Below are 23709 nucleotides of genomic sequence, written 5' to 3'. Positions count from 1 at the left end.
TGTTTTCACTTAACACTATAACATAACCATTTCTCTCATTATATTTAAATCTCTTTATATACTTTTTTTTAATGGGTAAAAAATAGTTTATCATCTTAAACTCTTTTCCAGAGGGAAAATTTGGGTGAGGGAAAATTATTATATACCTAGATGTAATTGAAAGCAAATAGTTGGTCATCACTGTGTTGAAAGAATTACCAGGAAATGTAGTTTCCCTTTTACCTGTTTTTAGTGAACTTTGGGTGGTTTCTTTCCTTTTCTTATCTATGATAAGGCCAGAGCGTAGCTGTGTAATATTCAACTGGCAAACTTCTTCGGCCTTCTGTTGGGATTCTAAACAAATAAAGAAAATTGTGATTCTGTTTCATTCCATCCATTTTTATCTTTTTACAAACCCTGAGTGTAGCAGACCAAGAAAGCAACTGCAGACCCACAGTATTTTATCAAAAATCTTGGAGCCAGTTGTGTTCCAAGATTCAGGACTTTTAGATTTTAGAATTGTCACGTAAAACATAGACGGCATATATAACACTCCCAGCAGGGACTAGGGCAGTACTTCAAATTCAAAAATCAAAACTGTTGTAGTGAAACATAGGATATTTGTTATCAAGTGGAATAAATTACTGTGGTGGTTTAGATCAAGCTATAACTGTCAAGTGAGTTCAGGTGAGTTATGAAAGACTTTAGGTCTTTAGATAAAAATTTGTTATTCAGAATTCATACAAAGGAGTGTGGCTCTACATCCAATATATATCATCAATCCTTGACTAACTGAGGGGGAACTGAGAGGTCATATGAAGTCTATAATGTTTCCTACTTATCTAGAATACACTTTTAATAATTTTAGAGGCATGAATATAGCTTATAAAGGTTATTGATTTTTAAAATAGCTGTCATTTACTAAGTGTCTACAGTGGACCAACCACTGCACTAATAATTTCACATACTATGTCATTCAATCCTTCGCAGTAGCATAGCAAGAAAGGTATTATCCTCCTTACTTTACAGATGATGATCTGGCAGTCACAACACTTTTTCAAGGTTGCAGGACTGGTGAGAAGTTGTGACTCAAGTGTGTCTATAATCAAAGCTACTCTTTCCATCTACCTCCATCTAAGAAAATACCACAATGCAATTTTAGGGACTAACAAAATGCAAACTCAAATCAGTTGAAGTAAAAAGAGTTGATTATTCAGTAATTCTAATTTTATTAGAATTTAATTTTATTAGCCAAAGAAAAAGTAAAGTCTAAAATAAAAAATCAGATTTATTACTTGAAAATCATAAAGACTTTCAGAGTCAAATAGAAAAGAAAGTTATAACACTTGAGTCATAGGATCTCAACTTTCAACATTATAGTAAATTAATTATCAAGCAATTTGTACAATAGAGCCAAATTTCAATTATTCACGATAATTCAGAAAATGAAAATAATTATTTGTGACTTTAAGATACATTATATGATTTATTTTTATTCTCTAGATAATATGCCTTCCTAGTATGCTTTTCAAAGGCAAGTGGAATAAACATTTGTAAGCTACTATTTTTAATCATCTATGTCTTGTCTTCAATTTAGATGGGAATCTACCTTTAAGTATCTTCAGCTGGACACGGCAAGAGCACTTAATTTACACTTACATCCACCCTGGAACTCCCTAACATTGCTTCACAATTCAAAAATATCAGCTATGGTATTCCACATTTATATAGTGTTTTTAGAGTTACAAAGGTAATTTACAAAGCTGTGCCAGAGCTAGCATTGAACTGGTTTTCTGACAATTAATTTAACTTTTTGTTGTTGTTATATCACATTCTCTCTTCAGAGCTAAAAGGCATAAGATGATACTGAAAGCATGCTCATTTCCTTATATGCTTATCAGTATCCTATAAGGACATGACATCCCACAGGGACATGAGAAGCATGTCTAATATTCAGAGAGGACACTGTGGGGACAGGATATGCGTCTTGTGCAGTTAGAAGTGAGTGTCATGATACTGAGGAAGTACTGTGGATTTATAGGCTATTATCTAAAGGTACAAATACTAGCTATAATTGATTGGGGTGATTAAAGTTGAAGTATTAAAGATACTTTCCATCAGGAGTATTTGAAAGAAGGTATATTTTGGTATTCAGGGAAGCTGGAAAAGTGACATGAGGGTTGCGTTCTCAGGTGAAAAGCACTAAGCTAACATGGCCATGGGACTGCCCCACTCAGGTTAAAGGGCCAGGTCAAGCTTATATAAGGGCTATGGCCACTTCCTAAGTCTTCATTACTAAGGGCAGTGTCTTACTATGGCTTTAACGGAAATAACTATTTTCTCAAACTAATTTCATCACAGAATGATGGAATTTCTCAGGCATTTCTGGTAAGTGGTAAGTAAATGAGAAGGGGCCTATAGTTTTGCCACTTGGAGGGCCAACTATGGCTAACAGTTTACTACAGAAGTGTATCACTTTATCTTTCATTTCTTCCCCAAATACTGAGTTTGCAATGCGTCTTCTCACTGTGTACTACCTTTTACCTATCTGTGACATTTGACTCTGGGAACCACATCCTTCTTTGAACCCTTCTTCCCTTATTGTTATGTCACCAGTCTCCTTAGGTCCTCCTTTTTTCTCTCTGGTTGGTCCATCTCCATCTCTCAGTTAGTTCTTCCTCTGCCTCCTTCTAAAATGTTGATGTTACTCAAGATTTTCTCCTTTGCTTTTTCCTCTCACTCTAGACCTTCTTTCTGAGCAATCTTGCTTGCTCCAATAATTTCAGTCATTTTTTATATGCTAATAACTCCTCAAACATTTACTCTATCATTTAGTCTCTCTCTCCTGAGCTTTGTATCTGTTAAATTAATTGTATCTGTTGTACTTTCTCTCCTGGGCATTTTGACTTCAGCTATGTTAAAGCATCTCTATCTCTCCTTCTGTGTGGCACCTCCTGAATTCTGGAGATCTCTGCCTGGATTACATACACTTCCTCTAAATTCAAACAGACTCATAATAAGGCAGAAAAAAAAGAACTCGTTTCCTACCCCTATTTTGAAAAACAGTACCACTATCTACCATTGTCTGTTCAATTCTTAAATCAATTTTCCCTCTTTCTCTATCCCTAAATTTATTCAACCTGTCATTAAATCTTCATGATTTCACCTTCTGAATGTATGTGAAATTTAGTTCTTCCTTTCCTTTCTGTTATCTTAGGTCAGGCCCTCATTATCCATCCCCGATGAAAGTAGGAGACTTCTGACCAGTTTTAGTTTCTCCTTTTGCTCCCTCTTTACACCATTGCCAATATGACTTCTCTAAAATGAAAATATCTTGTAATTCCCCCAAATTTTAAATTGTTTCCTCAATTAAAAAACATTAATAGCAATGTTTAAGCCAAAAAAAATAAAATAAAATACTTCTGCTTGATGGATCTGTCTCAAGGCTCCCATGAGAAAGCTGGACTATCAAAGAATTGATGAATATGGGGGAGAGGAAGTAGCAGAGAAGAATGAATTGACCCTGGGGAGTAGCTTCCTGGAAACTTGGAAGGGAATGAATTTTGGGAGGGGCTCATAAAGTCCTCCTGTACCCTGTTGGCACTAAAAATGAAATGGCTTGGCAGTGACCAGAACTTATAGGGGACCTGACTATATGGATACCTATAGTGATTGTATAATGCAGGGGTCGGGAACCTATGGCTCACGAGCCAGATGTGGCTCTTTTGATGGCTGCATCTGGCTTACAGACAAATCTTTAATAAAAATAATAATAACATTAAAAATATAAAACATTCTCATGTATAACAATCCATTCATTTCCTACCACTCATGTTCATGGTTGCGGGTGGCTGGAGCCAATCACAGCTGTCCTCAGGGACAACACCAAATTTTTATTAAATAATGCATAACGGGTCCTGGCCGGTTGGCTCAGTGGTAGAGCGTCGGCCTGGTGTGCGGAAGTCCCGGGTTCGATTCCTGGCCAGGGCACACAGGAGAAGCGCCCATCTGCTTCTCCACCCCTCCCCCTCTCCTTCCTCTCTGTCTCTCTCTTCCCCTCCCGCAGCCAAGGCTCCATTGGAGCAAAGATGGCCCGGGCACTGGGGATGGCTCCTTGGCCTGTGCCCCAGGCGCTAGAGTGGCTCTGGTCGCAACAGAGCGACGCCCCGGAGGGGCAGAGCATCGCCCCCTGGTGGGCAGAGCATCGCCCCTGGTGGGCGTGCCGGGTGGATCCCGGTCGGGCGCATGAGGGAGTCTGTCTGACTGTCTCTCCTTGTTTCCAGCTTCAGAAAAATACAAAAAAAATAATAATAATAATGCATAACGTACACGGGTTGTTGTATGGCTCTCATGGAATTACATTTTAAAATATGAGGCGTTCATGGCTCTCTCAACCAAAAAGTTTCCTGACCCCTAGTATAATGAGTTTCATGGCTTTGTGAGGTATGGACTTTCTCAGATCTTCCTAGCCCAAAAGAGAAAGAAGAATTTAAATGAGCTTTCTTGTTTTCTTGCTAGAAAAATATGTGACATTTCTTGTACCTTGAGTTTTGAGAAGTGGCTCATACTTTCACACACTTCACAGCTATCTGTTTTTGGTCAGGAGTGTTTAATAATGCCAATTTTAGTATTAAACTGAGCCAACATTATTGAAAAGGAAGATTTACTAAGTGTTGGTCAAATAAGTTTGTAAATAATGATATATATGTTTGCTTGCTTATAGTTTGCATTGGATGTGGGGGGACAGGCTATAAGCAGGCAGGATTCTTAAAGCCTAATGCTTAGTTTTAAAACTAAGCCTTTCCCACCCTTTCTGATGTAGGGTGGTGCACTCTCATGAGGAATCCCATTATGCCTCAGATAAGTGACTTTGTATCAGAGACTTCCTTGTTTGTATATTAGATTAAAGGTTTTCATTTCTACATTATAAAGTGGGGCAGACCCGGAGCTTGCTCTCTCTGGGTTCCTGAGATTAGCATTAGAGAGAAGAGCAGAGAAGGCCATGTGGAGGAGGCCAGGAAAAGCAGCCAAGATGGCAGAATGCTAAAGGAGAAGCCAGTTTGTGCAGACAGAAGGAGATGGGGAACAGAGGTGAATAAAGCTAGTGAGCTAGAAACCTTTGATTCTAGGAAACTCGGATAAGCCAGTAGCTTTGTGAACACTGAATGAGTGGGTTTTGGAGCCCAGTGTGTGTTTTTACTTGCCCTCTGGGTGCAAGCTAGGATTAAAGGTAATGGGCCACCAGTTCTTGGCTCCATTGTTTCATTACCTTCTGTCCAAATCAAATGCGAACCTGCATGGGCCAAGCAGCTGTGATGGTGGCCGTGGCTACTAGCTTTACACTAAGGGATAATAAAAATAATGTGATGCATTCCAAAGTCATATAAGTGGTTTGGGGGTTGTCTTTATCTCTGTTTTTCTAAATGCTATAAATAAACTAGTGCAACCTTAAAGGAGAAGTTACATTTAAATTTTTATATCAATGCCAGTAACTTGGGTATAAACTCAAGCCTGCTTCCTTATTCTAGTATTTTAAAGAGCCCAAAATCTCCTGAGGTACAAAGATAATACATTTTTTAAAGAGGGAATTTGGGGATACAGAATTACTCACACTGATTCATTTTGCAGAGAGCATTTTGACTAAGACTCAGATAAAAAGACTAAGTTAACTGTGATTTCCTGAACATTTAGAAATCACAGTAAAATTGGTGTTTTCTCTGGTTACCAAAAAAACACTAGGAGTGGGCCAGAGCCTTAGGGAGGACAGTAATGATATACTGTTTCTCTTCTGGCCTTAAAAATGTTCAGGGAAATGAAGAGGAGCCCAAAGGACAAAGTTATGCAGTCCCTACCATCATTCCTCATTTTCTGTTTTTACTCTAGTTCACCAACTCTTTCGTATCACTGCTCCAGTATGAAAAACATGAGTATAAATTTGTATAATTATTGCCTAGAATAGATAATATAAGGATCAAAGAAGTATATAGCTCTTTCATCTTAAAGCTATGGCTACTACCTGATTCTTTTTACCCTTCAGTTGATTCCAAACCCTTTGAGTTTGTGACTGATTAGACTTGAACAGCATTTGCTTAATTCTGCTTTATTTGGAGCTTGGGTTATTTAAATATCTTCACTTGTATTCTATCCTTTATCAGAATTTATAGGCTAATATCACAAACTTGATACACCAAAGGTCTTAATAAATATTTGTTGAATGAAAGTGGATCAGTTTAAATTCTGTTAATTAATCCAGGAAAAAGTTTTTGGGATTTGGTGGTAGGAGGTGTGGGTGGAAATAAGGGATCAATATGAAAGGCTTTAATTATGTTTGTCACTATTAGCAGGTTTAAATGATCTGACCCATTCCTACCTTGTGATATATCAAGTAAGCAAAAGTTGGTGTACAGTCTGTTTAAAACCAAAAGCTGATGTATTGCATACTTTTGAGCCATGCCTTTCAATTTCAGCTCTTGTATTCTTTGTAACTTTGGTAAGGTAATATGTATGAACATTGGATAGTAAGGAGTTGATAAGAGATTAAAAAAATAGTGTGTAAAACAATCAGAAATGCTTAAGTCCTTACTTCTCACCCTGGGAGTTTTTACCAGGGTTTTTCTTGCTAAGTTGTTCATCTTTACTGGGGAAATTTTGGTGGTTGGATACTTCATTTCAAGCTTTATTCTTCAGGCTTCTGTTGGATTAAAATATATATTAGTTCAATTGTCTCAACTTAAAAAAACAAACAGAAACAATGGTGTCTAACTCAATATAAAATTGATAACATAAATGCCAAGAGAAAATAATTATTTCAGTAAAATCTGAACACAGTATTCTGAATATATATCTATGTTAGAATATAGTCCCAGGACAAGGAGAACTAAAGAAATCTTAAATTTTACTTAGTGGTTTTGTTGTTAGTGGTAATATTGGTATTGAAATTCTGAGACTGTTTGGTATACTATGGGATATAGCAAATAAGTATATGTATTAATATTATAAGATTTTCACTGTAGAGGAAAGGATATGCAAATATTAAATAAAAGAAGACAAGAGGAAATTCCTATGATGTTACATTTGAACTTCACTAAAAGAAACTGGGACTCTAAATAAGGGCTGAGAAGTGAACATGAAATATCCTGTTGTGCCAGAAAACAGCGTGTCATTCAAATACTAGTGAGGTTGTATCAAAAGGACACATGAAGAGTCTCTTGCTGGTCAAATTTGGCACAATTTAAGCGTCAAAAAGTATAATGATGGTAATTGACTGTAAAGCATTTGATGAAAAAAGAAACCCACAAGTCCACAGCATGTCTGAAGAAAGAATGAATGAGGAATTTATTTATTACAGAAGGAATGATAAAGTTAGAAAAATCACCATCTTACGGTCCACTAGTTAATACCTAATTCAGGCAAGGATCATCAATGCATGTTATACCTTGATTATCAAGCTGGGTTGCAGTATCTATCCTACTGAAAGAGTATGGAGTTCTCTGTCATAAATTGCAGAAAGCTCCATCTTCTTTCAGTAGTCTGCTACAACCTGGTTTCACTATTAAGGTAAGGGGCTGATGCTGTGGTTTGTGCGGGAAGCAGGACTTCTATTCTAGTCTTAAAATCTCTCTAACACTACTGAATTCTACTAGTTGTTATTCCTTTTTTTATTTTATTATTTTTTAAAAAACATTGGCCTCTTTTTTTCTATATTAAACAAAGTAAAATCTAAATTATCCAAGGAGTGGTTACCATTTAAATCTTTTTATTGCCCAGCTCCTCTAGCAGGGTAAGGAAGTAACATTGAGTTCTTCGATCAAAGGACTTACTGGAAGATAAACTTCGTGCTCCTTTATTTTTGTCCTTGGATGACCCCAAATTGGCTGAAATTTTCTTGTCTAGATAGAACAGGCATATTCCATGTAGCCATCCTATCTACAGCCAGTCTCATGAGCAAAATCTTTCAATGGTAGGGGGTTGAGGACTCCCTCTTCTGCCTCTGGAAACAAATATTGTCTTCACAGAGCTTGAGGGCCTCACATCAATCCTTATATTCTTCCTCTGATTCTCTCACCATTACTGATCAAGAACACTTATAAGCAGAGAACCTTAGATATAATTTTACTGAACTCCCAAGTTTATAGATGAGTGGGATAAGTAAGACTGAAAGATTAAATGCCTTGCTCAGGATCACAAAAGCCGACCTGGGACCAGAATCTAGTCTCCTAACGTCTATCTGTTATGCCAGAGCTCCCTCACCTTGTCTCTTCTCCCCCCCCCCTCCCATCCAAATGTGGGAAGAAAATAATCAGAACTGAGAATTTAACTTCAAATGATTAACTGGTTGACAAATATCTTTGAAACAATAAATTTCTGAATATGGTAGTTAATTTTAAGTTATAATGTGAAAGAATGCAGGTCAGTAACCTTATGGTAATTGAATTTTAAATTATACAGAAAATAAGTCAAATAGTACCCTGCACATAGTAGGTATTCAGATAATACTTTACTGATAACATAAAAATTGCATTGCTAGTTTTTTTTTTGGTATTTTTTGTACTTTTCCGAAGTGAGAAGAGGGGGGTGGGGTGGAGGGGAGGTCAGACACTCCCGCATGTGCCCAACTAGGATCGCCAACCAGGTGGCGATGCTCTGCCCATCTAGGGCATTGCTCCATTGCAACAGGAGCCATTCTAGTGCCTGAGGAAAAGACCATGGAGCCATCCTTAGCGCCCAGGCCAACTTTGCTCCAGTGGAGCCTTGGCTGTGGGAGGGGGAGAGAGAGATAGAGAGAAAGGAGAGGGGGAGGGGGAAGAAGCAGATGGGCACTTCTCCTGTGTGTCCTGGCCGGGAATCGAACCTGGGACTTCCACATGTTGGGCCAACATCTACTGCTGAGCCAACCAGGGTCTAGACTTTTTTTTTTAATCCAAGGATCCTTGTGTCCTAGAAAAAAAAATTATCCTGATGGACATTTTTTTAAAAATCACATTTTCAAATAAATCTGGGAAATGTTTCAATCTATATTCAATCTCTTGGGAAGTCAGAATTTATATTAGCATAGTAAAGGTGTTGACAATCCTTCATTGAAGAATCATGGGCACCTTTGTTTAATTATTTTCAGTAATTATTTGATCTTGTAAACTCCCCCACACCCTCTATTAATACCCCCATGGACTAGTTTAAGAGAACACACTTAGAGGAATTTTGCACTAAATCATTAACTTGCAAAATTAAGCAGAGTAGATAAGAAACTGAAACACCACATTACAATTGAGTCATAGACACAGAAAAAGTTAGCTGTTTTTTTAAGAATCACATGATAAGTGAATTCTGAATTACAAGTCAAAAGCATAGTAAGAAAAAATTTCCAAATCATACTCTAAAAAACAAAGCATTTCTGCTTGACTTATGGTGGTGCAGTGGATAAAGCATTGGCCTGGAGTGCTGAGGTAGCTGGTTCAAAACCTCGGGCTTTCCTGGTCAAGGCACATATGGGAAGTGCTACCCACTCCTCCCCTCTTCCTTTCTTTCTCTCTCTAAAATCAATAAATAAAATCTTTTTAAAAATAAAAAACAAAGCATTCTCTTTAAACAACCTACAAATCATTTACTTTAAAAAATATGATCACTCCTTTTCACTCTTTCTCCAGATTTGAAGTTTACTTTTCTCTCCTACTTTTAAATAAAAACATTTCAGACTATATGGCAATATAAACATCACTGGTTCTTTTGTGCTGCTTTTCCAATAACATATGGCAAATATTCTTGCACACTGGTTATGATACTCACCTACGATATAAATATGAAAGGCTGGTTTCAACTGATGAAGTTTCCTGTTGTTACCACTTGGTAGTAGCTGATGCACTCATATTCCAACTCTACTTATATACACACACACTTGGATTAAGCAACATTGGGTGGCAGCATTTGATGAATGAGGCAATGCAAATAGAGCCAATTGAGTAGGATAGAATAACTAGGAACATATCTTGTTCCTACAGCCAAATCTTAAACAGAGCTTTACCTTATTTTAATTATACTTTCAGTGAGTTATTCTCAGTTAATCATTACATTTTATCAAATCTTTAAACATGGACTCTAGTGTTATTGCTCAATAAAAGCTGATGTGTTTGCCTTTCTTTTTTTCCTACAAAGTTGGAAACTTTTAGGTTTTTTTCTGTTTATTAAAATGATATATATGTACTTAGGAAACGTGTAAATGACAAGAAAGCATATATGTTATTGATGACATTTTTAAATGTAGATATACTATGCATATCTATTTTTTATAAAAAAGTAGAATCACACTGCAAATATTTTGTAAGCTTCCTTTTCTCATTTTCCAATTAACACTACTGCATGAGCACTTGACATGTCAGAATTACTCTTTTACAGAAAGTATTATAAATAGTATTTGATCATATAAGTATATCATAACTAATCTTTTATTTTTTTTTTATTTTTTTTTTTATTTTTTGTATTTTTCTGAAGCTGGAAATGGGGAGAGACAGTCAGACAGACTCCCGCATGCACCCAACCGGGATCCACCCAGCACGCCCACCAGGGGGCGATGCTCTGCCCCTCCGGGGCGTTGCTCTGTTGTGACCAGAGCCACTCTAGTGCCTGGGGCAGTGGCCAAGGAGCCATCCCCAGCGCCTGGGCCATCTTTGCTCCAATGGAGCCTCGGCTGCTGGAGGGGAAGAGAGAGACAGAGAGGAAGGAGAGAGGGAGGGGTGGAGAAGCAGATGGGCGCTTCTCCTGTGTGCCCTGGCCGGGAATTGAACACAGGACTTCTGCACGCCAGGCCGACGCTCTACCACTGAGCCAACTGGCCAGGGCCAACTAATCTTTTATTGATTAACACTTTGGCTGTTTCTAGTTTTTCCATTTTTATCTTTTTTTTCTAATATCACCAACATTGCAAACAATAACTCTGTGTGTGTTTGTGTGTGTGTTAATTCTTGATAAATCTTTGTAAGTTTTTTGGTATCTGGAATTGCTGGATCAAAGGATACATGCATTTTCTATTTTAATAGATATTACCCAATTGAATTCCAGTGTACTGATTTATAACTTTTTCAACAATCCAGGTTCACGCTTTTTACACTATAGCCTTAGTAGCAATGAATATCATCACCTTTAAAACATTTGTCTTTCTAAAGATTGAACAGTATCTTATGGTTTCTATTTTTGTTTATTGTTTAGTGAGATTGAACATCTTCTTAAAAACATATTTGTTGTCAATTTCTATAAATTATGATTTATATGGATTATATGTAAGAGATAAAACCCTTGCCTGTGATAGGTGTTGAAAATTTTTTCCCACTGCCATTTATCTTTAGACTTTGTTAACGGCATTTCTTTTTCATATGTAAGTTTTCAAATATTATGTGCTAAAATGTAATCAATGTTTTCTTTTAGAACTTTTGGGTTTTGTGACCTGCTTCAAAAGAACTCCCATCCTCCAAGATTATAAATAAGTTTATTACACTATTTTCTAAAACTTATAGTTTATTATTTAATACCTAAGTGTTAAATTCACTATTATTACTATAAAGAATAAGAGATTTTTTCCCCCAAGTGATTATCTCAACCACACATGTCATTCAATTTAGACAAAGAGAAGTTTCATGTTATGTCGTGACTAGATTGCAGAAGGCTGTGAGTGCAACAGTAAGAAGTTTGAATTTTATCCTATAGCCAACAGGAATCTTTTGAAAGTTTTTAAAGCAAGTGAAATACCATCAAAAATGTGTTTCGTGAATGAAATTTTGTGGCTGTGTGAAGGACCATCTGAAAGAAGGAAAGAAGGGAGAGAGAGAAAAGCAGGCCAGTTAGGTCACTTAAAATAGCCTGGCAGGCAGAGAAAGACAAATACCATATGATCTCCCTTATATGTGGAATCTAATGAACATAGTAAACTGGGGAACAAAATAAAAACAGAGGCAGGGGCACAGGCAACAGATGGACAGCTGTCAGAAGGAAGAGGAAAGAAGGGATGGTATCAAAGAAGATGAAGAGATTAGCCAAAATCATATATACATAACACAAATATATAGACAACAGGCTAACAATAGCCAGGGGAAAGGGGTGTGTGGAAGTAGGAGGAGGGGTGACAAAGGAGGGAAATGGGTGTAGGAATAGGAAGAGACTTTACATGAGGCATAGGGTGCATGATGTGGTGTTTAGAGGGTTTATGTTGAGAGGGACACTTGAAAACATGTCAACACAATAAATTAAAAATAAAAATAAATAGCCTGGCAGAAAGCAGTGATAGAGCTAGGGCAATGTTGGTGAGACTAGTAAAGCGGGGATGAAGGTAATGAGTGCTGCAAGCATTTTATCCAGTTCTAGTGTTACTGGAAAGGAGCCTGCCCAGAATGGGTCTGCCTCCGGCCAACCTTTGTGCAGGAAGGATTTCACAGTATGATTCCCAGGGATGATTTTGAGAGCACATTTATTAAAGTGGGGACCGTGAAACAAGGAAAGGCCCAGGATAGAAGAAGCAACAGGAGAGAGCCTAGGCGGGGCTGTTTTGGATCACTGAGAAATAAGTCACAGTGAAAGAACTGAGCCAAGGCGGGGCTGCTGTCAGCTCACTGGAAAGTCAAAGAAAGGGTGGTCTTGAAAACAGGTTCAGGGGGTTAACTCAGAATGAGTTAGACCATTGTTCTCAGGTTGCAAGTCTCATGAAATCCCTTAGAATTTAGGAGATAACTGTATTTCCCCATGTATAAGATGCACCTTTTTTCAAAAAACTTGGGGTCTAAAAACTGGATGCGTCTGATACAGTGGTTGTGGCATTTCAAATGCCATAGACGGAACTGAGGATGAGGCAATATATGAAGACAGTGATTCATCATTACACACAGATGAGGACAAGCTAATGGATGGGAGTTCTGACAGTGATGAGGAATTGTATGAATTTTATGATAAATAAAACTTGATTTCAATAACTTTATGTAATACTTTTTTTCAAATTTCAGGCCCCAAAATTAAAGTGTATCTTATACATGGGAGCATCTTATACATGTGGAAACACACCTGTTGGAGAAGAAGGAGGAGAAGGGGCAGGGGAAGGCACAGGTGTGCTCCCAGCAAGGGGAGTGTGCAGTGGGTACTTTGTCTTAAGGGTTTTAAAGGCTGAGAGCTCAGGTGATGTATTATGGAATGGTACACCTGGAACCTATATAATGTTATTAACCAATGTTACCCCAATAAAGTCCATTTAAAATAAAGAGGAAGAGAAGAAAGAAAGAAAGAAAGAAAGAAAGAAAGAAAGAAAGAAAGAAAGAGAAAGGAAGAAAGAAAGAAAGAAAGAAAGAAAGAAAGAAAGAAAGAAAGAAAGAAAGAAAGAAAGAAAGAAAGAAAGAAAGAAAGAAAGAAAGAGGGAGACTGGGTGTTTAGGGGAGGATCCCAATAGAATATTCATCAGCTTTATACTGATGTACCAACTGACATTTATTCCAATTACTTCATCAGTCCTTGCATGTGGTTGGCACAAATGGCACTAACTGGATTTTTGCTATCTATCTTCTTGAGTAGGGCAATTTAAGCTATTCCTCTCTGGTTGGTGTGGAGAAGTGTAAGCCATTTACTTTTTTTCTTAGTTTAAATTGAATTTATTGGGGTGACACTGGTGAACAAAATTATACAGGTTTCTGGTGCATGATTCTACAACAGATCATTTTACACTGTATTGTGTTTTAACTAATCCAAGTCAAGTCTCTATCCATTACCATTTTTTCGCCATATATCCTCCATTTACTCTTAAGTGTCCTTGGTTATAGAAGATAGAATTTTGCGATTTACAACTTGGCTGTAAACTGCTTGGCCATTTATCTGTCTCAATTTCTCTATTCCACTTGTCCTGGCTTGCTAGCCTGTCTCACTAGAAATTATCATGAGGTAAGGTCCCAGAAATCTCTGTCCCAGCTCCATTAAGTTACACAGTCCCTAGTGGCTAGGTTAGGTTAGAACCTAAGTTTCACTCCCAGTTCAGGGTTGCATCTGCCACAGAGCCTCCACAGTTTTTGGATGTGGGTATATCAGCTCTGCAGCTCTGCACTGGGGAAGATGGGAGTGAAAGAGAAGTGAAAGTTGTGCCAGTGGTTCAGGGTAGGAAACTCAGGTGTGGAGCTCATTGGCAGGGGCAGGTGTGTTTGAGATTCTTGAAGAACAAGTATATGGAAATTTTAGCAGGGAGCTGGAACTGAGTTGTGAGTGGAGGAGGCCAGAATTAGCCATGTGGATTTGCTCTTCATCTGTGAAAGCTTAAGAGTTGATGGTGTGAGAATGAGATTATCTCAGATGAGTGTGGATCAGTGTTGGCCAAATGTCTGTAAAATATGATTTTTATGTTTGCTCACTTATAGTTTGTATTGGGGGCTGGGCAGCACCAACTATATTTGGGTCTGTGAAATTGCAAATTACCTTCCTGCTTGGGAAGGGTCATTGTTTTGCTAATGTTTGCTGGAGGAGAGGTTTTCATGCCAGAAAGTTTTGAAAGGAAAGAGAAGAAGGAGAAGAAGAGAGAAGCCATGGTTTGCAGGGAGAGCAGAGAATGCAGAATGCTGAAAAAGAAGCCAGAGAGTGATAAGATGTGCAGATGGGAACTAGAGCTGAGAAGCTTTTCTGAGCTCCGCTGAGACTGGTAGGAACCAGAGAAGATTCTTCTAGTTGTGGAACCAGATAATGTGTCAGGGCTTTGTGAGCTCTGAATGAATGAAGAGGTTAGTGTTTTCCCTGTGTGTTTGCTCGTTGGCTGATGCAAGACTTTAATAAGGATGGCCCACCATTTTTTGGCTCCACTGTTTTTTTACCGTCTGCCCAAATTCAATGAGAACCTGCATGTGAATGGCCATGACAACTGCAACTGCTGGCCGTATGTAAGGTCAGTAGCCAAGGCCACCATCATAGCCGCCTGGACAGCGCAGATTCACATGTAATCCGGACAGATCATAATGAATCAACAGAGCCAAGAACTGATGGACCATTTTCCGTTATTCTAGACTCCTACCGGCCAACGAGTAAAAAACAAACACGGGCACCAAAACCCATTCTTTCTGGGTTTTTTTCCCTAGAATCAAAGGCTCCCACCTCTGTTCACCTCCATTTTGGCTGCCTCCTCCTCTCCAATCACCTGGCCTCTCCCAAAATGGTCTCCTAGCTCCTCCTTTTAAAACTATTCTGCATGAAAACCCTCCCCAACACACATTAGCATAACCCAGCCCCTTCCTCAGCATGGAAAGCAATTAGCTGTACCATGTGAGAGCATCACCATGTGAGAGCAGCAGCCATCTTTAATAATAAGAGTGAGCATAAAATAGCTTATCTGCCCAACATTCCACCCCTTATGCTCACTCTGCAATCCACTATCTACACTATCGACATTCCTGTGCAAGGAAATTAGGCACATTACACAAATTACAACAACAGCACAAATCATATAATTTCAACTATTACAAAGATACACTTCACCAGTCTCTGAGCACTTTGCCAAAAGTGCAAAATGTCTTTGAAGCTTCTCTCCAACTGGATGAAAAGCTTTTCAGTGCACGGGGGCCTCCAGCAGAGCTGCTCCCCCCAACCAGGGTATTTCACATTGTTCAAAATTCGTAAGTCCATCCAACAAAGAAACCAGTGCCCAATCCGGTCGTAGTCCAGGAATCAGTCCACGCACAAGGGGCCTGCCTCCTCCCTCATTCCTAAAGTCCTGGCAGCTTTTAAGCTGTCCCAAGGAGGAGCATGGGGCAATGGCGGCCAGTATTTCCACAGTGTTTTTCAAAAGAGTGATGCTCTCACTCTTTTGTCCCAAAATCTCAGCAAACCCACCAGCGGCTTAGCAGGTACTCCCCGCCATTCCAGCAGCTGCTCAGCGATGCAAGCCTGGCTCCTGAGCCACCCGGCCATCTTCCCGCTGCCGCCTTTTACCTTTTGAAGTCTGCGGATCACAACTCCAGCCCGATTCTCCTCATTCTCAGAAGAGGAGCTGAAAACACTAGCTCCTGCTGCTGGGCTTGAGCCCCAGGCCGCCACCACCTTCTGCCCCACAGGCCTTGCAGCCCCAGCCCCAGCCTCAGCCCTGGCTTCCTGCTGCTGCTGGCTCTCCACAACATCCAGGGCAATCTGCGGCTCACAAACCCGCAGCTTCTTCTCCAGTGGCTGCTCCATTTCCAGGTGAAACTCTTCAACCTGGTCGTCCTCCTTCAACACTTCCTCTAGCTCCAGGGTTGGTATCTCTTTCTCCCATGTTTACTCCAGCTCCTTTTCCTCTGCTCAGTTTGCAAGCTTCAGGCAGCCTCTTCCACAGAGCTCTCAATTTCCTCACACACAGCTGTAAAAGTCAGCCAGCCAAAAGGACAGCCATGGGGAACTACAACAGCAGCCAGTTCTCTATCCCACCACTCAAGGGTGGTGGTGGCTCCATACTGATCTGATCCGAATCCTGCCACAGACTATGCCAAATGTAAGGCTAGTAGCTGGGGCCAACATCACAGCTGCCTGGCCAAAGCAGGTTTGCATTAAATCCAGACAGATCATAATGAATCAATAGAGCCAAGAACTGGTGGGCCATTTTCCTTTATTCTAGACTCGTACTGGCCAATGAGCAAAAAACAAACACACAGGCACCAAAACCCATTTTTTTCATTTTTTTCCCTAGAATCAAAGGCTCCCGCCTCTGTTCACCTCCATTTTGGCTGCCTCCTCCCTTCCAATCACGTGGCCTCTCCCAAAATGGCCTCCTAGCTCCTCCTTTTAAAATTTTTCTGCATGAAAGCCTTCTCCCAACACACATTAGCATAACCCAGCCCCTTCCCAAGCATAAAAGGCAATTAGCTGTATCACATGAGAACATCACCACGTGAGCACAGCAGCTATCTTTAATAAGAGTGAGCGTAAAATAACTTATCTGCCCAACACCATACAAACAAGAACAGAAACCTTTGTGTAAGTGGAAGTATAGGAAATCTTACATTTAAGGGATAAGAAAAGAGTTAGCCAAAGAAGACCAGAAAGAAAAGCAGAAAAAAAGAAGAGGTCATATTATGAAGGTTAAAAGAGATCCCAAAAAGAAATACTCTGTGATGAACACTACAGAGAGTCAGCTGAAGACTAGAGACCTTGGAGAGAGACCTTTAAGCATAGCAGGCTCTCCAAGAAGTTGCAGTGTTCTGCACAGTGTGGAGAAGGAAGAAGAAAGACTTTCTCAAGAAGTATAGTAGTGAAAGGGAAACAAAGAAATAGAAAATGGACAGAATAAATGTAGAACAGAAGATATTGCTTACTCGCACATTAGTCTTAGGCACATTAGTCTCTGAAGCCTCAGTTTCTTCATAATGATTTTCCTCATAATTTGCACTCATTTTGTTTGAAAGAATAACTATATGAGAAAGTATATTTTAAGTACTTAGCACAGTAGCTGACACAAAGCAGAACTTAATACATGTTTTTATTATTATTGTTGGTATTGAGGCTTTTTTATTGTGATGTGGAATTCTTGTAAAGGTTTAATGCAGACAGAAAAGAATCAATGAAAAGGAGAAAAGTCATATAATAAAGTCCTAGAGGAGACAGAGAAGAAAGAGAAGAAGTAACTCTAGTGGAAGGATCAGCTTTGGAAAAGAGGAGGCATACTTTTTTTTGGTAGGAAAGTGAGAGAATGAAAGAAATGTGAAATTTTAAGGTCTAGGAACATGAACTTGGGCATCTTGTAAATTGTCTGAATAATCTTCTTTATAATGGTTTGTGAGAAGAGTTGTAGAGATTAAGAGAAATATGCTTAAGTTTGAATTTTTGAGAATAAGTGGGAAAAGCCTGAAACAGCTTCTTGGAGAATATATCAAAAAATTACCTAAGGAATGGGGAGCCTACTGTTCATGGATATTCAGTTTCAGTTTAGTTAGATAGTTGTTGAACAATGTGAGAGTAATTCATGTCACTGCACTGTGCACTTAAAAATGGTTAAAGCGGTATATTTTTAATGTATTATTTTACCACAGTTTTGATAATTACTTTAAAAAGGATTTAAGAAATGGGAATGGAAGAAGTAGAAAGATGGAAGTGGGGGCAGAGGGCTTGTTTGTAAACAGGAATTCCAAAGTTCCCTATCCTGGAGATAGAGATGTCCTAATGATAATAGTAGTCAGGATGAGTTTTTGTGGGTGAACTGTGTCAGTGTATTAAAGACTCATCAAAGCAAGCACTCAAATGATCAAGGGGGATAACAGCAGATACAACATGGAATAGAAAAGAACATCAGGGTCCCTGGGAAGCAGAGTAGAAAGAAATTAATGTAAATCCTTGGGCTCTGGGCTGAGGTAATCAAGGGCAGTGGAAAATGAGAAATGTATCACTTCCTCTATTGGCCCTGTGAGAAGGGCACACATGGAAAAGGAGTGGGTTTGGAGAATAGTGATGTCACCAGGGGCAAGACACATTTTAGACAATTAAGGAAATAGGAGCTTTCTAAGAAAAAAAGGAAGGAGAGGATAAGAAGTGGGCATGTGTGTGGGAAGGGAACATTTCAGAGGAAATGACATGCATTTAAATTATTTTTTTAAAAACCTGAAAGAAGATTTTAATATATCAAGAACTAGAATTTTAAATAGAATTCAATAATTGGTAATGCACCTCTGAACAACAACCACAAAAAATGTATGGGGTATAGTCCTTTGCACAGTTGCAATATATGTGATTGCCTCTTTGGCTAGAGAAGAATTCCAGAAACTTACATCCAACAAATATTGAGTGTTCATTATTTGCCAGAAACTATGTATTCCATCAGGATTAATCCATGAGATACTATATGAAAATTTTCACTTCACTTTGTCATATATATATGACATATATATATATATATATATATATATATTTTTTTTTTTTTTTTTTTTTTTTTTTTTGTATTTTTCTGAAGTTGGAAACCGGGAGGCAGTCAGACAGACTCCGCATGTGCCCAACCGGGATCCACCCGGCATGCCCACCAGGGGGTGATGCTCTGCCCATCTGAGGCGTTGCTCTGTTGCAACCAGGGCCATTCTAGCACCTGAGGCAGAGGCCACAGAGCCATCCTCAGCGCCCGGGCCAACTTTGTTCCAATGGAGCCTTGGCTATGGGAGGGGAAGAGAGAGACAGAGAGGAAGGAGAGGGGGAGGGGTCGAGAAGCAGATGGGCACTTTTCCTGTGTGCCCTGGCCGGGAATCGAACCCAGGACTTCTGCACTCCAGGCCGACACTCTACCACTGAGCCAACCGGCCAGGGCTGTCATATTATCTATATTTAACCAACTGGAAAATCATTTATTGAATCATTAACCTCTTATATGTCAGACAATGCCCTTTAATTAGCAACGTCCCTCTCTTAAAATACTAAAACCCAAAAGAAATGTTAAGTTGGTTGTTGGTCTTTCTTTCCTTACTATAAATTTTACTTTTAAAACAAATTCATTTAATCAGATTGATTTCCTGTGAGTCTTATTGTTAAAATACAGAGTTTACAGGATACTTTTTTATTAAAAATACATGTCCTTATAGAATATTTAGATAATATTGAATATCAAAAGTTTAATATTTAATGCCATAGTACAGGGATTTTCAATTGGTGTGCCACAAGAATTTTTTTTAAAATATTTTATTTATTGATTTGAGAGAGACAGAGACAGAGAGAAACATCAATTTGTTGTCCTACTCATTATGCAACCATTGGTTTTTTCTTGCATGTGCCCTGATCAGGGACCACACCTACAACTTTGGCATATTTTGATAATGGAATGATGCTCCAACCATCTGAGCTACCTGGCAGTGCCACAATAATTTTTTTTATATTTTTATTTTTTTTATTTTTCCAAAGCTGGAAACAGGGAGGCACTCAGATAGACTTCCACATGCACCCGACCAGGATCCACCTGGCATGCCAAGCAGAGGGCAATGCTCTGCCCCTCTGGGGCGTTGCTCTGTCGCATTAAGAGCCATTCTAGTGCCTGAGGCAGAGGCCAGAGAGCCATCCTCAGCGCCCAGGTCATCTTTGCTCCAATGGAGCCTCAGCTGCGGGAGGGGAAGAGAGAGACAGAGAGGAAGGAGAGGGGGAGGGGTGGAGAAGCAGATGGGCGCTTCTCCTGTGTGCCCTGGCCGGGAATCGAATCCAGGACTCCTGCACTCCAGGTTGATGCTCTACCGCTGAGCCAACCGGCCAGGGCAAGAATTTTTAAAACATACAATTCCAGACTATTTAGTCAGCGGTACTGACCTCTTTTCCCTTAGATTGTCAAATAAAAAAGTGACAACAGTCAATATAACAATAGCTGTCCAGTGTCAGTGAATCAAAATTATACCTATTATTTTTGTCAGGTCAGCAAGAACTATATTTTTTGGTGTGCTGCAGAATTTTAGCAATTAGTTTATATGTGCCATGAGATGAAAAAGGTTGGAAATCACTGCCCTATTAAGTACTTTGAGTAAGTTAACTGCTTTGAAAAGAAACATGACTAGGTCCTGGCTGGACAGCTAAGTTGGTTAGAGCATTGTCCTGATATACCATGGTTGGTAGTTCAATCCTCTGTCAGGGCACATACAAGAACCAAGGAATGCATAAATAAGTAGAACAACAAATTGATGTTTCTCTTTGTCTCTCCTTTCTATCTCTCTAAAATTGATCGATCAATATTTTTTTTTAAAAATGTAAGAAACATGGCTAGTAATCATTGTAAAGAAATCTTGAACTCCCTGAGATCCTGAGGTCACAAATGATGCTGGATTTGTATTTGTTTGCACTGCAGCACGGAGTGCTGCCTTATAATAACAACAGTAATAAACAGATACTCGTCTAATGCTGGGCTAGGTACTGGGGTTTGTAGTTGTGTCCTGCCCTCCTAGAGTCTATTCACTTTGGGGGAGATAGATATTGAGCAAATAACCATACAAATAAATCATGAACAGTGTTAAATAAGAATTAGGCTGGTGAAGATAAGGGAGTAGAGTGATACTAAGGTAGTGTGGTCACAGAAAGTGGCATTTAAGCTGTACCTGAAGGTGTGAAAAGCACATGGAAGAGAAGAAACAGAGTATGCCTTCTGGGCAGAGAAAACCTCAGGGGCAAAGGCACTGACAGAACTTGTCATGTTTAGGGAACTGACAGGGCCAGGTGGCTGGAGCAGAGTGGACAATGGGGAGAGTATAATGTAATGGAGGTGGAGATGAAAGGGGGCTGGAGGAAAGCCATCCTGGAGGCCAGGGAAGAAGCTTAGATTTTATTCACAGTGCAATGGGAAGCCAAAGAAGGGTTTTAAGGGAGGTTTTTAAAAGAGTGCTCTGTCTGCAATGTGAGTAATAGATGGAGGATAGTAAGAGGGAAGAAATGAAACCTTCAAGGGGTCTCCATTAATTCAAGTTCTAAATAATGGTGGTGCTGGTGATGATAATACTGGTGATAGCAATTACAGTGTCTTGGGCCTCTTCTGCAGGCCAGATGCTTTATACATATTATCTCTAATTGTCACCATGACCTTGGTAATTGAGTATGATTATCTTCATTTTCAAGATGAGATTAAATATCTTGCAAAAGGCCACATAGCTAATAAGTAGCAAAGCCAGAGTTTGAAATCAAGAGCATCTGTTTCTCTTACTCCATGGGAGTTATTGGAAGAATGAAGTGGAATTGAATTTCTGGGCCTTATATTCCATTCATCGCCTTGCCAAACTTGCATGCTTTTGCATGGGCAGAGGATCTGTAAAGCCAGCAGCCAGGGCCAGGGCCACCATCACAGCTGCCCAGCCCATGCAGGTTCGCATTGGATTCGGACAGTCGGTAAAGAAACAACGGAGCCAAAAACTGATGGGCCATAGTCTTTAATCCTAGCTTGCACCTGGCGGGCAAGTAAAAACACACACTGAGCTCCAAAACCCACTCACATTCAGTGCTCACAAAGCCACTGACTTATCCGAGTTTCCTAGAATCAAAGGTTTCTAGCTCACCAGACTTATTCACTTCTGTTCCCCATCTCCTTCCTTCTCCAGCGTCAAACTGCACAAACTGGCCTTTCACTCAGTACTCCGCCATCTTGGCTGCTTCTCCTGGCCACATGGCCTCTTTCTGCTCTCTGCTCTGCTCCCTCATGCTAATCATCCCAGGAACCAAGAGGGCAAGCTCTCATTCTGCCCCCATTTTATAGTGTAGATTCCAAACCTTTAATCCAATATACAAAATAGGGAAGTCTCTAATACAAAGACACTTCTCTGAGGCATGATTGGATTGTACCGCCCCACATCAAAACGGGTGGGAAAGGCTTAATCCCAAAACCAAGCCCCAGGCTACAAGGATTCTGCCTGCCCACAGAGACACACATTAATATCACCTGGGTGATGGCCTCCTCGTGGGCAGCGCCATCTTTAACAAAGTGAGCATAATATATTTTATCTGCCCAACAGGATCTATAAGGATAAGGTGGAATCATACAAATCCATTGTGTGGGCACTAGAAAATTACTGGAAGAATATAGCACCCCAAAACTGGTCCTGGCTGGTAGGAGGTAGGGAAAATGGGGTGTATGACTAAGTTTGGCAATACTATATGACTTCATTCTGGGAAGTTTTGCAGGAGAGCAGAAAGGAGAGGGTGAGAGACAAGAGTGCTCACACTGAGCCTCTGCTCCCTTGGGTAGTGGCTTCGCTTCTTTTTTGGAAGATCAGAATAAGTGATGTAGAAAAAGGGGAGATTGAAGATTGGGGAACATGAAACAGCACTCTTTTTACCCAAACTAAATCACTCCCTGTCCCCCTCCACCACCACCACTGTGAAAGTCCCTATGTGTTGCTTACTTACACCCAGTAGGGAATTCTCCCAGGGAGAGGAAACACTGAATAAAGAAATCTGGCAAATCAATCTCTGAGGCAAGCCAAAGCCCCTGTGAGAGGAGGGTAGGGATGGTGTGGACTTTTAGAGAAAATTCCTTTTACATCTTCATGGAGAAAAACACAGCATTTGTAAAGCATTTCTATGCTTTTCCACAGTTTTCCTGGATGCAGTCTTACCCAATCAATTTTATATACTGGTACTACCTGCCCTTCAACCTTTCTAGTCTCACCCAGCTCCTCCTTCCACAGCCTGTGTGTTTTAGACCTACTGGACTGCTTACTGTTTCTTAATTCATTCACATACTTTCACATCTCCATAACTTCCTTTAAACTGTTCCTCTTGCTATAGATGCCTCTTCCCCTTTGCCTGAAAAGCTGTGAGTTAACCCTTAGAGCCCAATTCAAATGCTTTTGTCTCCTTACCCACCCACAATCAAGCAGAATGTATTGTTTCCTCTCTTAGTTGCTTAGCATATCCAATTGTGCTTGTTTTTATATCTCCTCTGCTAGACTGTCAGCAACTTGTGAACAAGGGTTGTATCTTTGTTTCCCAAGCAATTATTTATAGCTGGCACTCAATAAATGTTATGTAATTTCGATCAGTTCTTCCCGAAAACCAGCAAACTAAATAAGGCTGGCATCACTGAGCAGAGGTAGAAACCCTGTCCAAATCCCAAAGACCTACAGAATGATGAAGCTGGACTGCATAATTGCTACTGCTTCATTCTGACCCACAAAAATGGCTGTTTTATATAATCACCCTAAAAGAACCCAGGTCTTCTCATTCTTGTGTCAGTGCTCTAAGACATTTCAAGAAGCTGACTTTCTGTTTGGCTTATGGCCCTATAGTTTTCATGTTGCTAAATATTTTGAATTATTCATTTCAATA

The 23709-nt window shown here is 39.6% G+C and overlaps 1 protein-coding gene across 5 annotated transcripts in view; it reads right to left on the bottom strand.

The window, feature by feature from the left end:
- IL33 (interleukin 33) overlaps window positions 1-23709 on the bottom strand; it is a 72661-nt gene that overhangs the window by 14658 nt on the left and 34294 nt on the right. For 3 of the 5 annotated variants that reach the window (XM_066368132.1, XM_066368130.1, XM_066368133.1), the window contains exons 2-3: window positions 6563-6670; window positions 223-333 (exon numbers count right to left, since the gene is read on the bottom strand). In XM_066368132.1, coding sequence (XP_066224229.1) covers window positions 223-333; window positions 6563-6647 — 196 coding nt within the window. In that variant the 5' untranslated portion in view covers window positions 6648-6670. Of the gene's footprint in view, window positions 1-222; window positions 334-6562; window positions 6671-9762; window positions 9909-23709 lie in introns of those variants that run through there. The other 2 variants (XM_066368129.1, XM_066368134.1) reach the window with 1 other exon arrangement.

The sequence above is a fragment of the Saccopteryx leptura genome, chromosome 2 (genome assembly GCF_036850995.1).
Source record: "Saccopteryx leptura isolate mSacLep1 chromosome 2, mSacLep1_pri_phased_curated, whole genome shotgun sequence".
NCBI classification, from domain to species: Eukaryota; Metazoa; Chordata; class Mammalia; order Chiroptera; family Emballonuridae; genus Saccopteryx; species Saccopteryx leptura.
Note: the sequence above shows the minus strand (reverse complement) of the source record. Positions and strands in the feature narration are given on the sequence as shown.